The sequence below is a fragment of the Nelumbo lutea genome, chromosome 1 (assembly GCF_056320005.1).
Source record: "Nelumbo lutea isolate HS-2025 chromosome 1, American lotus-T2T, whole genome shotgun sequence".
In the NCBI taxonomy this organism is placed as follows: Eukaryota; Viridiplantae; Streptophyta; class Magnoliopsida; order Proteales; family Nelumbonaceae; genus Nelumbo; species Nelumbo lutea.
In genome coordinates this window covers 56,501,095-56,514,264 of record NC_142684.1, presented here as the reverse complement: position 1 = coordinate 56,514,264, position 13,170 = coordinate 56,501,095, and the positions used below count along the sequence as shown (strand labels likewise).

The following is a 13,170-nucleotide window of genomic DNA, read 5'->3' as shown; positions in this document are numbered from 1 at the left end:
ATGAAAAAATTCATACATGAATTGGGAGTGATTCCATCCAGCACATCACCCATCCCGTTGTTGTATGACAACAATGGAGCGATCGCCCAGGCTAAAGAGCCTCGGGCTCACTCGAAGTCAAAGCACATCGAGAGAAAGTACCATGTACTGCGGGAGACTGTTGGTAGAGGGGACGTCCTAATTCAGAAGGTAGCATCAGCGGATAATGTGGCAGACCCATTGACTAAGCCATTGACACAGAAGGTGTTTGAGATACGTGGAAAGTATGGGACTCCGACTTGTACCGGATTGGACCTAAGTGCAAGTGGGAGCTGTTAGACAGTTTTGTTTGCCCTTAGCTTCAATCCAATTTGATGTACTTTTGACATTTAGTGTAAATAAATGAAGTGCATGTTTGATTCATGTTGTTTGGTATATTTCTGTGTAAGACCCTAAAACTGGACACTTATAGAGACTCGTGTTAGTTTTAAATGTTCACAGCCATTGAATAAGTATGGGGAGATTTATCCTGCCAAAGCTTATACTGATGTGCCACCAAGTGTTGGGATGGCTTGTCTTGACCATCAGGGTAAGACCCAAGGCACATGCAGTATGGGATTGCTTGAATCCTTGAACCGGACCAGATTTCTAGTATTGCCCTAGACCTTGGAGACAAATGGGCAAAACTGGAAAGTTACACCTGACCCCTGGACTCGATTATGACACTTCACTAGGTGTTGGATCGAGCTGTCTTTGATATGTCAATTAGTGAGATCCTTAGCAGGGGTCAAAACCTGGACATGTTGGGGCAGTCTGAGAATTCATCTGAGTGAGTGATCATGGTGACAGGATCAGCTCCTTTGTCGAACAATGGTAATGATCGGGAATGCACTCTCTCTGATGGAAACCAAACTGCCGGCAGTTGATTTCAATTGTTGGAATTTTGTTTTACAAAATTAATATATATATGTACGGTTTCAAACGATTTGCAAAAGGTTTTAATTCCCGGGATCCATGTGAGTAGAGAGTGCGGCACTGTTCCTTGCAGCCGAGGGAGAGGTCTTCTCTTGTCGGGCAGTGCTTGATCATTAAGGGCTGAGAGGTTAAGTGTAAGACCATTTAGGATAATGTCTTTTGGGCTAATCTTGCACATGCCCAGAGTCCCTGTGTTTTTATAAGATGGCTTGGCCCAGGGACCATTTAATGTAAGTGTTGGGCCCATAGGGTCCATGTGATGGGCTCAAGGGGGTCATTGAGTTTTTCAATGAATTCGGTTGGGCCAAACCCATGTGCTGGTGTGTAGATCAATGCTTGGGTCCCACGCCATACAAAGAAACCCAACTAGGCAGTAGATTTGAAACTAGTTAAACACTGAACACTTAATGGGCCAAAAGCCCATTACGAGCTGGGTTGATATGATCACCCATCTATGGGGCGAATATGAGATTAATGTTTTTTTGACCTTATCCACTCTGGGAGACCAAATTCAAATCAGATTTGAATATGGTAACCTCCTGATAAGATTAGGAGTAAACTAACTTAATCTACAGATATGATTAAGATTATCCCCTATCCAAATAATTGATTTGGATTGAGATAACTCCTAATTAGGAGGATTTCTTAATCAAGAAAAAAGGAAGAGAAGGCTAATTCGGAGATACCAGATTTCGAACCAAGTTTTTCTAGTGGAGAAGAAAGTCTTCTAAATACAGAGATTTGATTTCACACAAAACTCCAGAGAGAAGAAAAGCTGTTCAGCCATCTTCGTCCCCGGAGTTCTCCTCCAGCCGCCGCCAGTCCCTTTTGCAAGATTCGATCTTTGCAGAAGAAAGAAGTCAAGAAATCAGTTCTTGACATCAGTGTTGCAGAAAAGACTGAAAAGGATTCGGTGTTCAGAGTTTCTAGTGGGTTCTTGCGAAGGATCTAGTGTGTAGGACGCACCCTGCTGGTTCCGTTCCATCCACAACTGTGTTATCTTCAGTAGGAGCTTGGTGTCTTCTTTGGGTGTGAACACCAACTTTGAGAGATAATGTTTATCCGGATCAGGTATAATCCTTTCTATTTCCTTTTGGTTCAGATCTAATTTGATTATGGTTCAAGTAGAATTCTTAAATATTGTATTCTAAATTTAAGGAATATGATTCCTAGTTAGAAGAATGTAGGAAAATTTTTAAAATTTGCCCTCCCATTCTGCACCTTTCATGGCGTCCATTAGATGGATCCTACCATTCTTTCACCTGGCACATCGACACAACTATTGTGGAGTATGGGACACTTACACTCCTAGAACAGCTAATACAGCGGCACATACTCGGTCACAACATAGTTGTTCTATTTCTTCTTGTTTCACCTCTCCATTTATCCTGATTTTTTTTATCTCCTATTGTGAAGGACTGTGACTTGTACTGATTTTTTGATGAATGTATTTTCATTTGTTGGCTTAATAAAAAAGAAAAGAAAAACTATGCTAACCTGGTAACAATGTGCAGCAACAAAGTTGAGAAAAATAAAATAAAAAAACGGTTGATACAGTAAATATATACCAAGTGGGATGGATGGAAGAGAAATGGAAATTGAAAATAAATGATTGGAACCAGGAAATACAAATTACCTCAATTAGAGATAAGCCAGGAATTAATGACAAAATAAAAAGATAAGGGCACAAATGCTGATGCCAAGAATGTGCAATCTTTTTAGGCTATGTTTGGTTTGAAAACTCGGTACTCACCAGAAAAAAACACGACAGTGAGTCAGTGACGACCGACCGACCGACGATCTGCCAATTTGCGATCGCAAATTCGCAATTTTGGTTTGGGAGCTGAACCGGAAACAGAAATGTCCAACCGGTTCCCATCTGCGAACCACAGGTCCACAACAAACCGGGCTGAGAGACCTTGCAGCTTGAAGCAGACATTTATCTTTCTACGCAGATACTTCTTGACCAGACCGCTATATTTAGGCAATTGAATCCAACCATGCGAAATTTAGCATGAATCCATTAGCCGACTTCCGTCACGGTCATCATCTGTGCATTCTCTGTCTCGGATAAAAACCTTCAACTGATCCAACGGAATCTGCTCCTCTTCAGAGTTCCCCCAACATGAAATCTTCTCTCGTTTCTGCAAATTCCTCTTCTCTCACGTTGAAATTCTCTAGAAAATTTTGTGGGTTCGACTTTTTGAGGCCAAATAAACAAAACCCATGTCGGATTTCAGATGGGTTTCTTAAATTTTCGGTGTCAGCTGGGAATCTGTCTCTGAATTGTCGAACCCGTCCATCTCGTTTGATTCTAGTTTGCTCCACAACAGAGGGGAAACCATCTGATGCAAAGCCGATGATTCAAGGGTCAGAAGGGGAGATGTCAAATGCTGTTTTTCTCGAAGATGGGGGAGAAAGTAGATTGAATGTCGAGGTCGGAAACCCTCATCTTCCCGCGTTTGTTCCGGCGGGAAAGCTGAGCTTGAGTGATCAAGCTTTCTTCCTTTTGGCCTTCATTGCTTGCACTGTATGGCTTCTCACTCTTTAACCATCTCAAACTTGGATTTCGTGAGTGAAAAGTAATACAAAATATGTTTATAGTGCTTTATGCAACAATTTTCGTTGATTATTAGTTGCCTTACTCAAGTTAATAATGCTGAAGTTGAAAATTTTTCTTTTGCCCTGCTTGCAGACTTCTATTGCGTTTACTATCCTTGTAATCGCAGCTGTTCCTACTCTCTGTGTAAGTAATTTCAATGTTCTCGTTTTCCTTGATGACGGTGCTGATGTTTCTAATGCACACTTAATATTTCTAAGCAGGGATTATGAAATGAGAGCACGCTTTAATTTTTGGTGATTTATGTGGTCCACTGGTGTATGATGTTTTGCCTTGTAATCTGTGTTCCTCTGATGTTTTCCTCTCATTCCAGATTCTGTCATTAGTGATGTTTATTATGAACAAACAAGAAGACTAATTCCCATATAAATAATTTCTAAGTTCCTGTTTTCCATGATAGTTGTGCTCATATTTCTAATGCACAGTTGAGCATTTCTAAGCATAGATATATGGATTCAATGAGGGCATCTTTAACTTTCGCTATTATCTTGGATCCACTGGTGTTTGCATTGTTAAAAATTGTGTGTTTGAATGCAGTTTTTCTTTTTTTCCCTAATGATATAGTTAGTAGATCTGTATGAGATTGGTGGCTTTGCCATGCCATAAACCCCATTTTCTTTTTATTTATTTATTTATTTATTTGATTTGATTTAAGACCTATTGTTTACAGTAAAGAACTAAAGATCAAATAATCATAAAAGAAAGTGGGCAATAGGAGTTTAGGACTGACGTTGAAGAATTGAATATTTCCTTCTCCACTCAATCAAAGATGCCTTATTGTGTTGGATTCTTCAGCTTTTAGTGTAAATTTCAGATCTGGCACTCTATCCAGCCTTGTCCTAGCCATGTAATGTAGTTTCTTTTATGAGCAATGTAATATTTAGCAAGGAAACAACCCGAGTGCTAGAAAAAGATACAAATTAATCATCTAAACTAACACCTTTTCTTCCTTGTAGGCAGTGCTTCATATTAATTACGGCATTATGGCATTCCTTTTTTTACCTTGACTTTGATTAATACCCCCCCCCCCCCCCCCCCCCCGGTTACATTCATTTTGAATCTTTGATCAACAGAACCTTGTCGCAACTATTTATGGCCTTCGTGCATGTATGCATTGAAAGAAAACACAGACTTTTAAACTGATGATCTGAAAACATTATTTTGATACCTTATCTCTTATTAGATCCCATGCATATCCAATTTTAAGGCTCGTGATGTTTTGGTTATATGAAGATAACACCAAATGATCTCTATTTCTTCAAGTATAAGGATTACAGTTCTAACTGTTTTTTCTTTTAATTTATTAGGCAATGAGAAGAACTGCAACATCACTTTCAAAATTGGCAGATACAGCCCGTGAAGAGCTTCCAAGTACGATGGCTGCAATCAGGCTTTCAGGCATGGAAATTAGTGATCTTACTCTAGAACTGAGTGATTTGAGGTAATGAACTAAATATTTATTTTTATTCTTTTGTTTCCAAATATCCTGTTCACCAGAAGGGGAGTTTATTTGTTCAGTTGCATAACCATGTCAGTGTGCTAGATCTGTAAGTAACTGGGATCATGTATTAGATGGTGTACATCTGGTTTTTTGAAGGGGAAGTCAGACAACTTCTTCAATGTGATTATAGGCAAATTGTTCCTTCTCATGCATTCCTCTTTTTGTTGGTTTCATGTTTTTTTCTTAATATCTTTCTTTTCATTGTTACCACTTACCAACAGGATCTCAAGTTAACATCATATGCAATATTCTGCCTTCCATTGTATCAAATATGCATAAGTAGCTCTCAAACAACACTTGTTACAAACTAATTTGTATTACCTGTACACTTCAAAATGGCCAAAAAACCAAAAAAAATTAAAGAGGTTAAGCACTAGTTGAGTCAGGAGGACTAGATGAACATAGAAAACTGGGCAACAAACTGCACATTCAAATTAAGCTATTTGAAAAGCTTGGTTACTTGTGTCCCTACTACCAGAATACTGGAGGGATTTGGCTTGAGTTGCATCTTCAAAATTATGACTTGAGTTGTGTCCTACAATGCCCGGATACAGATATAGGCATGGACATGGATAGGGAAATAAGGACATGACTCTGCATTTCTTAAAATCTTGGGCACAGATATGGTTATGGGTATCCCATGTAATACACTGTTATCATGCATTTATTCCTAGTTTGAAGTAAATGTTATTTCTCAAGATCATGTCTTGCCCAATCTAATTAAATTTCCAACATGTGCACAGATAGTTTTATAGTATAATATGTTAAAACATACTATTACATACATAAAAAGTATTAATGCTATATATTACATCTAGAAGCATCCATGCAGTATCCAGGCATCATAGGTTGCATCTTCAAAATTATGATAAGATACTTTTTCACGTATTTTTGTGCTTTAATTGACTGTTCCATTTTGTTAGCAATCTTACTAGCTCAGTATTTATTAATTTTTATTTCTGATGTTTATGATTATGAGTTATGGTCTTTTGATTCTTATTATTGTATTATAAATATAATCTTATGCAAACTTCTATCTTAACATATTCAAGTGGTATCTCACATTACATGTAGATTTGCTTGTCATGCTTGTCTGGACATTTTCAAATATATATATATATATATATATATATATATTATCTCTCCATTTGCCTTGGCATTGAAGGCTCAATACATTTATTTGATTGTAGTTAGAGACTTCTTTCTTCTTTTTTATTCATCACGTTACTCCTTGTGGCTGCTTGGTTAGTAAAACTAAAACTAGATATCTTTGTCTTCCTTAGGACAGAATATTATGCAAAGACTGCATAATTCTTCCAGTGGACACTTTCACCACACATAACAAAATTTATGGTTATTGATCAGTTGGCGCCTGGTGTCCCAGAGGAACAATTTAAAAAGAGGTGATGTTAAGGGACAAATTACTAACTGGAGTAGACAGTGTTAGGTAAAAAAGTGAATAAATCCCAGGCAGAGGAAACAGGTTCAGGGATGATACATGATATATCATCTGCTCATCCCTTCATTATCATTTATGGCTTTCCTAAAGGTTGCTTAAGGCCATGAAGAGTTTAAGGTTAGGCAACCGTTTTTCTTCTTTTCTGTTCACCATTGTCAAGGATGGGTTTGGTAGGTTGAGACACAAGACATGGAAGCTTCATTTAGACTGGGTAGGTCTTAAATTCCCCCATCTCTAGTTTGCCTATCCGGTAATAATTAAATGTGGAAGTCTAACATGATACATAGAGTAGAGCAATACCACCCAGCCGGCCCAATCCAAGAGGCCAAAATGTTGCATGCATGTCAAAGTTGGTGTTAATTTCATATCATAGTCATTCAAGAAGTAATAATATATTTTCATTGTCTAGAGAGATTATCAAGTGAGAGATGTTCCAAGTCAATATAAACTTCATTGACTTCACTTCCTCTGCCTTTGTACATTTGTTTATCCTAATTGCAATTGATCCCTTGCATCTTCAGCCTGTGTGTTCATGGTAAAAAAGATTTGTGCACGTGTAGCTTCTCCCTTGAATGATGGTGACAAAACTGGTATTTTATGCGAGGCTGTTAACATTTAGTGCTCATTTGGGAGGCTAAAGCAGAAGCTTCTGGATTTCTGAGGTGGGTGCTACATAGATGGCCTTTAAACTATGTTCACTGAAAAATCCAGAGAGTCCAAATTGGCTGTTGGTTAGTTTCAACCTCTTTGGAGTGCCTAAAAGCAGCTGAACCAACTTAGCTGAATCTCCAACTCAGCCCTCCCAAACGGGCACATAATCTCACTTTGAAGTAGGAGGCAGACTATCCAAGCAACCACCAGTGCCACCATCTTAAAGATTGTAGTATTGCTTCTTCGTCTTCTTTGATAGATAGTCTTGCTTCTAATATGGTCTAATTCATCTGGTATTCAGCCAAGAGATAGCTGATGGAGTTAGCAAATCTGCTCAAGCAGTCCAAGCAGCTGAAGCTGGAGTTCGACAAATTGGTGCCATTGCTCGTGAACAAACCATCTGTATGTTGAAGCTCATAGTAGCTCCCTTCGTTGCCTGTTTAACTTCTTTTGTTTTAGAACTGACTGTATATGGTTATGTACAGCAATGATACAGGAGAGGGCAAGTCTGCCTATAATTTCATTGCAACCGGTTGTTGCCGGAGCTGCAAAGAAGACATCACGTGCTGTTGGCCAGGCCACAAAGAGTTTCATGAATCTCATCTCTCGTGGTGAAATTGGTTCAGAAGATGGAGACAATGTGATTGACCGAGTGGAAATGTGAAGCTGCCTCAGAACAGAATGACGAAACAGGATTCATGTAGCCAACTCCATCTGGTTGGGAAATGATGCTGAAAAAATAAAAGGCACAGTATTTAGATGGTAACCTGTACATATCATAGAGATCTTAGTCATCATCTCATCGATCTAGATATTTCTTTTTTTTCTTTGTATTTATGCCTAAATGAAGGAAAGGAAAGGAGAAAAAAAACCAATAGGTTCTTAGGTTAACATTTCTAGAAATCACTTAAATTTGTAGAGGTGGTCAGAAGTGTAACGGGTTCCACTGATGCTGTTTAAGTGTTATACAGAGAAAGAGCTGTAGCCAAAGGAAGACCTCTATCTGGGGTCTGTGGATAACATCATGACAAATTGATAATTTATATTCTAAATCTTTAATAAAGATGTTTGAGAGTATTTGGTCTTACACAGTTTGTATTTGGTTGTTTAGTCCTCAACTACAGCTTATAACTAAACCCTATAGAATTGTGGTTGGTACAATTAGGGCAAAATCTTTTAAAGTATTTCTAAGTTTTAGGAAATTGACTTACTGTTTAGATAATCTTGAAGTATTTCTATGTTTTTTGACAATTGACTAAATCATATGACATTTGTGATTGATTTTGTCTTTGATTATTCTCCAAATTTCAAAATGAAATTCAACATCCACCTTTTGGATAAGACCACAGCCTTCAACAATTGAATGTCAAGAACACAGGTTTACATGGAACTAGATGAGCTAAGATGGCAACCTCAAAATCTAGTTTCTTGGTGGGAAATTATCCCTCCTGTTCACTACTTCAAAGGTCTTTGCAAGGTAAAGGATTATGAAGGTGAATTCAGTTGTGGCTACAAGGTAAGGGATTATGAACATAATAATAAAAGAAAAAAACTAGAACTCAAATATGAAACATGTAATTAAATCAGAACAAAAACTAGCTTTTCAGTTTTCGCAGCAATATTCTCTGTAAAAACTTGAACATACTGTAGCAGTGGGCTGCTGGAATGGATGAGAACTTTTATCAGACAGGCCCTTCAAGTTCATGGCATAGATTTAAATGCCAAGTTGCCAACTGCCAAATCAAATGCTATGACTCGTACTCTCTTCAACCTCCTTATCCAGCTACCCTCCTCTCTTATCTTTGTTCTCACTTACTGATTTGATTCAGATCCATATAAATCTCTATCCTCTAGGACTAGAGTTCATATATATAAACAATAACTTAGCTGAGTTTTTTTTTTTTTTTTTCATGTAAAGTTGAGATTTCGGTATAATTAGAATTATGAGCTTATGAAATTCGTCTTGTGTGTCATCTATCAGAAGAGTGATTCAGATTTCTGAGATGTAATACCCATATGAAGGGTTGATATTGGGACCCAAAATTGAAGAAATAAACAAGGGAGGGGCTATTGGTGTAAAATCAAATGGTTAACATCACTTAATCAAAATCACTTTGATTTAATGGTTAGAGTGGTCGGCTAATTTATTATTTAATCAATGGTGGCGTATCATCTAAGCCTCCACCTTCTCACTTTCTCAGATCAAGCCCAAGGAGTATTGTATTAGTTACCTTGTAACAAAAAAAAAAGTCTCAAGTTTTCGATAAGGTCTTCCCATGGAATTTATTTTTCGTTTTTATTATTCAAATGTTTCATTTTCAAAATTTAAAGAATTATGAGTGAAATAATCTTTTTCCATCTTTCTTAATGGGCACCAATGGTAAGGGAATTGTCAGAGGAATATTTTAAGCAATTTCTAAACAATGGAGGTGAATAAGTCAATTTCCAAAAGTTTAGAAGTACTTTGAAAATCTATTTTAGCACCCCAGAGGTGCCATATGTTTTGGTTTGAGACCAAGACTCTGAGTTCTTTGAATCAGCTCCTTGAGTCTCAAACGTGTATCATTTTGCTTGGTTGGATTTTCTCCCTGGAAGGGTGGATTTTGTAAATTTTCCCTCAGGTTCATCTCACGCAGCCCCACCCAAAAATAAATGAAAAATAATAATAAAAACAGGCATCCACAAGTGTTTCTAGCTACCCAAAAGAGGAAACTAAAGATTAAATCCTCTTGACTTCTGACAACCGACTTCTGCCATGAAAACCAGAATTCTAATAAGAACGCTGCCCATTTCCCGAATTTACATTACCAACACCATGGTAATAGAGTAATGCTTTAAACCACTTGTTCAGCCAGAATGCGAATGATACTATTAATTTCCTGGTGCTTTTACAGAGAATCCATTGTCCTTGGCTTATACCAGCCAATCATGGCGCTAGATAATTGTAACCACATGATTTATCAGACCCTCACAGGTGACAGACTCAAATGAGGGTCCACTAAAACCCTTAGAGAACATTTCAGTAGGTTTGCCAAGCTCATGGTCCAGCAAAGAGAACACTGAACACTTTATCTTCAAGGTAGCTTAGATCTCAAGCAAAAAATGAGAAAAAAAGAAAAAAAGGCAGCTTAGACAGAAGTAGCCAAAGGGATTCACTTTAACATGGCAGCTCACTCATCAAATTATGATAATCAATTTTAAGACTGGTTTCTTTCTCGAAAAGTACAGAGGATTTAAATTAGATGTCCTGTCAACAACATTAAACCAGGTACTCTTTTTTTTGGAGCTCATCAATCCAAACACACTTTTCTCCAAGTATAGCACCAAAGTGGGACCCATATGGATGATCCTTTTCCTGTGATGCTCAACACACCCCAGACACCCATCTCCAAAATAGAATAAGATCAAAAGAATTCAAAGTTTCAAACTTATTTTTTCTTTTTGTTTTTGATAAATAACAAAGTTAAGTTGATAACATCTACGCCAGTCGGACCCTTAATCCATATGCGGTCAGTCCTCAGTCGTCAGTTTAAATCAATCCAAATCACATCCCAGTTTTTACAACTCAACTCAACAAATGTAGAGAGAGAGAGAGAATAAGATATATATAAGTATAATAAAAGAAAAAGAGAAGAAAGAGCCATTCCTTGTAAAACCCGTTTGAGAGGACATACATAACACTAAACATACAAGGCCCAACTAACAAAACTTCAGCCTCTTGTTGTCTTTGGCCAGAGACTATATGGATTAGAGGAAGAATAAAAGAAGGAAAGAGAATGGCAAGAAGGTGGTGGTTATAAATGAGCGAAGAGAAGAAGCTTTGGAGTCGTCTGTGCTAGGTATCGCCGGTCCTAAGCCCGGAGTTAGCCCTCCAACTCCACCATAAATTGGCGTATTTGTTCCTGGTGTCGCCGGTGTGGTCGCCGGTGTGTATGGGGTGTTTCCAGTGGGCGTGGTCGTTGTGGATGTGAGCGGCGACGTCCCTCCGGCACCGGCAGTGCTGCAAATTGGCGTTGTTCCATTAGTGATCAACCATTTGAAAATGAATATTGTATCTGGACGCAATAACTCTCAGCGCATCTTTTGGGCTCTAAACAAGCAAACTATTGCAAATTTAGATGAAAACGGCATTTTTGTTAACATGGGTATTAGATAACCACTCAAAACTTCTGGGTGTCGCCATTAGTGACACTAGGATAGCTTACTCAGACAGCATACTTCAGAAGGCCAGTTTCTTTAGAAAAAAGGGGAATATAAACATGAATTTTAATAATCGTTTCTGTGAACGTGGGTGTAATAGAGAATCCATCTTGCGGTACTGGTTGCATTTCTTTTCAAGAAAGAAGAAAAGAATGCAACAGCAGAAACAAGAACCATCATTTTCTTTTTCTTTTTCTTCTCTTCTGTTCACATGGTACAGAGACTGAGCCAGACTGGGACTGACCGAGAGAAGAAGAAGAGACCAATTGTAAGGAGGAAAAAAAAAAACAGAAATGAAGAGCTTGAAAGAAAAAACCAGGACAACCACCCAACAAGAACAAGAATTTATTGCTCAAATAAATTAATGACGGAACCAAAAACCCATGAACATAGCTAAGAAAGAAGCTGAAAAAGAAACAGAAGCTTTTTTTTTCTGGTAATCAAACAGAAGCTGCTTTCATCTAATATTTAAAACAAATAAGTGCATACCTTGTTGAAGATGGGTACACACAAGATCCGTAGCCTACAATGCATCAAAAGAAAACAATTATTCATTTTAGTCCAGAGCTCAAACCGAGAGAGAGAGAGAGAGAGAGAGAGAGAGAGAGAGAACTGACTGGGGTCGGTCATGGCAACGGTGGCAGTGCCAGCGAAGTCACAAGACCCAGGAGCCATGGCTTTGTGCTGGTAGTAACTATTGAAGGCGTAAGAGGCGTGAGCTTGAATTGTGTTGGGGAGATAACAAAGCCCAGAAGACTGTATGGGCGTACAGTCTGCTCCAGCTCCGCAAGCATAGTCCAACGCCGTCTGCAGCACGTCGGAACTCGCGTTGCTCCTCGCCACGCACCAGTTCGCCCCTTCCACTCCACCTCTTCCTCCCATTCCCATTATCGCCACCACCACCATCACCACCACCGCCACTTCCACCTCTGTTGCCATGTCTACTCGAAACACTACAAGCTACTTCGGCAAAGAGAGAGAAAAAGAAATTGGTAAAGGAAGAGAGAGAATGACAGAGAGCGTGGGGTCTTTTCTTTCTTTCTCTTTCTTTCTTATTACTGCAATAAATAAGATGCTACAGCCCGACGAGTAAGTAGGGATTTGATTTTGGTCTGAAGGTTCGTTCCATCACCATCACCATCACTGCTTCGCCCTAGGCCCTGCCCTCCTCGATCCCGGTTGACAAACACACTTTTTCATGAGATAAAACCGGTTCTATGTTAATACTTAATATTTCTACCAAAACAAACAAAAATGTCAGTTTGAGATCGGATCTGCTCCTCCCACCATACTCACAGTGCATCATCCCAAGAATGATAACAACCAATTGGTATATGTTAATCAAGAGATAGGCTTCGATATACAGCCTTTTCCAATCTTACGTTGGGAATATCTTTCCATGAAATAAAGCACATCAGTACGAAAATATTCTGACTCAATGCAAGGTAGTAAAAGCTGTTTGAATGGGCTTTGCCCTAACTAAACCTGAACCCCTTACTTATAGAGTGCGTCTCACACCAACTTCATAGTCCATTTCTCTCGTCTTTATCTTTGGAGTTCTAGTGAGATCGTGAAGCTCGGCATTGTTGGCGAGGTCGGTTTATTTGTCCTAGGTGAGTCATCTCCCTTAGTTCTGTTTTGTTCATAATGTCTTGATAGTGAGTTTGGGGAAGAGAGGGGTCCGTCCTGCTAGGCCGAGGAAGGGACCTCACTTAAGACCAATGAGGTTCTCACAAGAGGGCCTCATCTTCCCATAGGGTTAAAGCACCATGCAAGTTTGGTTCC

General features: G+C 38.7%; 2 protein-coding genes across 2 annotated transcripts; one reads left to right on the top strand and one right to left on the bottom strand.

Annotated features, from left to right (window-relative positions):
- The first annotated feature begins 2,674 nt into the window (after window positions 1-2,674).
- On the top strand, window positions 2,675-8,272 carry LOC148874668 (chitinase-like protein). Its single transcript, XM_088963537.1, has 5 exons — window positions 2,675-3,484; window positions 3,650-3,700; window positions 4,882-5,015; window positions 7,487-7,587; window positions 7,671-8,272. Exons 1-5 carry the CDS (start codon window positions 3,080-3,082, stop codon window positions 7,847-7,849), a joined length of 870 nt encoding a protein of 289 aa, XP_088819663.1. The 5' UTR covers window positions 2,675-3,079; the 3' UTR covers window positions 7,850-8,272.
- Window positions 8,273-10,765: 2,493 nt separating this feature from the next.
- Window positions 10,766-12,700, bottom strand: LOC148874667 (PLASMODESMATA CALLOSE-BINDING PROTEIN 2-like). Its single transcript, XM_088963536.1, has 3 exons — window positions 12,003-12,700; window positions 11,875-11,908; window positions 10,766-11,185 (listed from the first exon to the last, which is right to left on the bottom strand). Exons 1-3 carry the CDS (start codon window positions 12,322-12,324, stop codon window positions 10,933-10,935), a joined length of 609 nt encoding a protein of 202 aa, XP_088819662.1. The 5' UTR covers window positions 12,325-12,700; the 3' UTR covers window positions 10,766-10,932.
- Window positions 12,701-13,170: the final 470 nt, after the last annotated feature.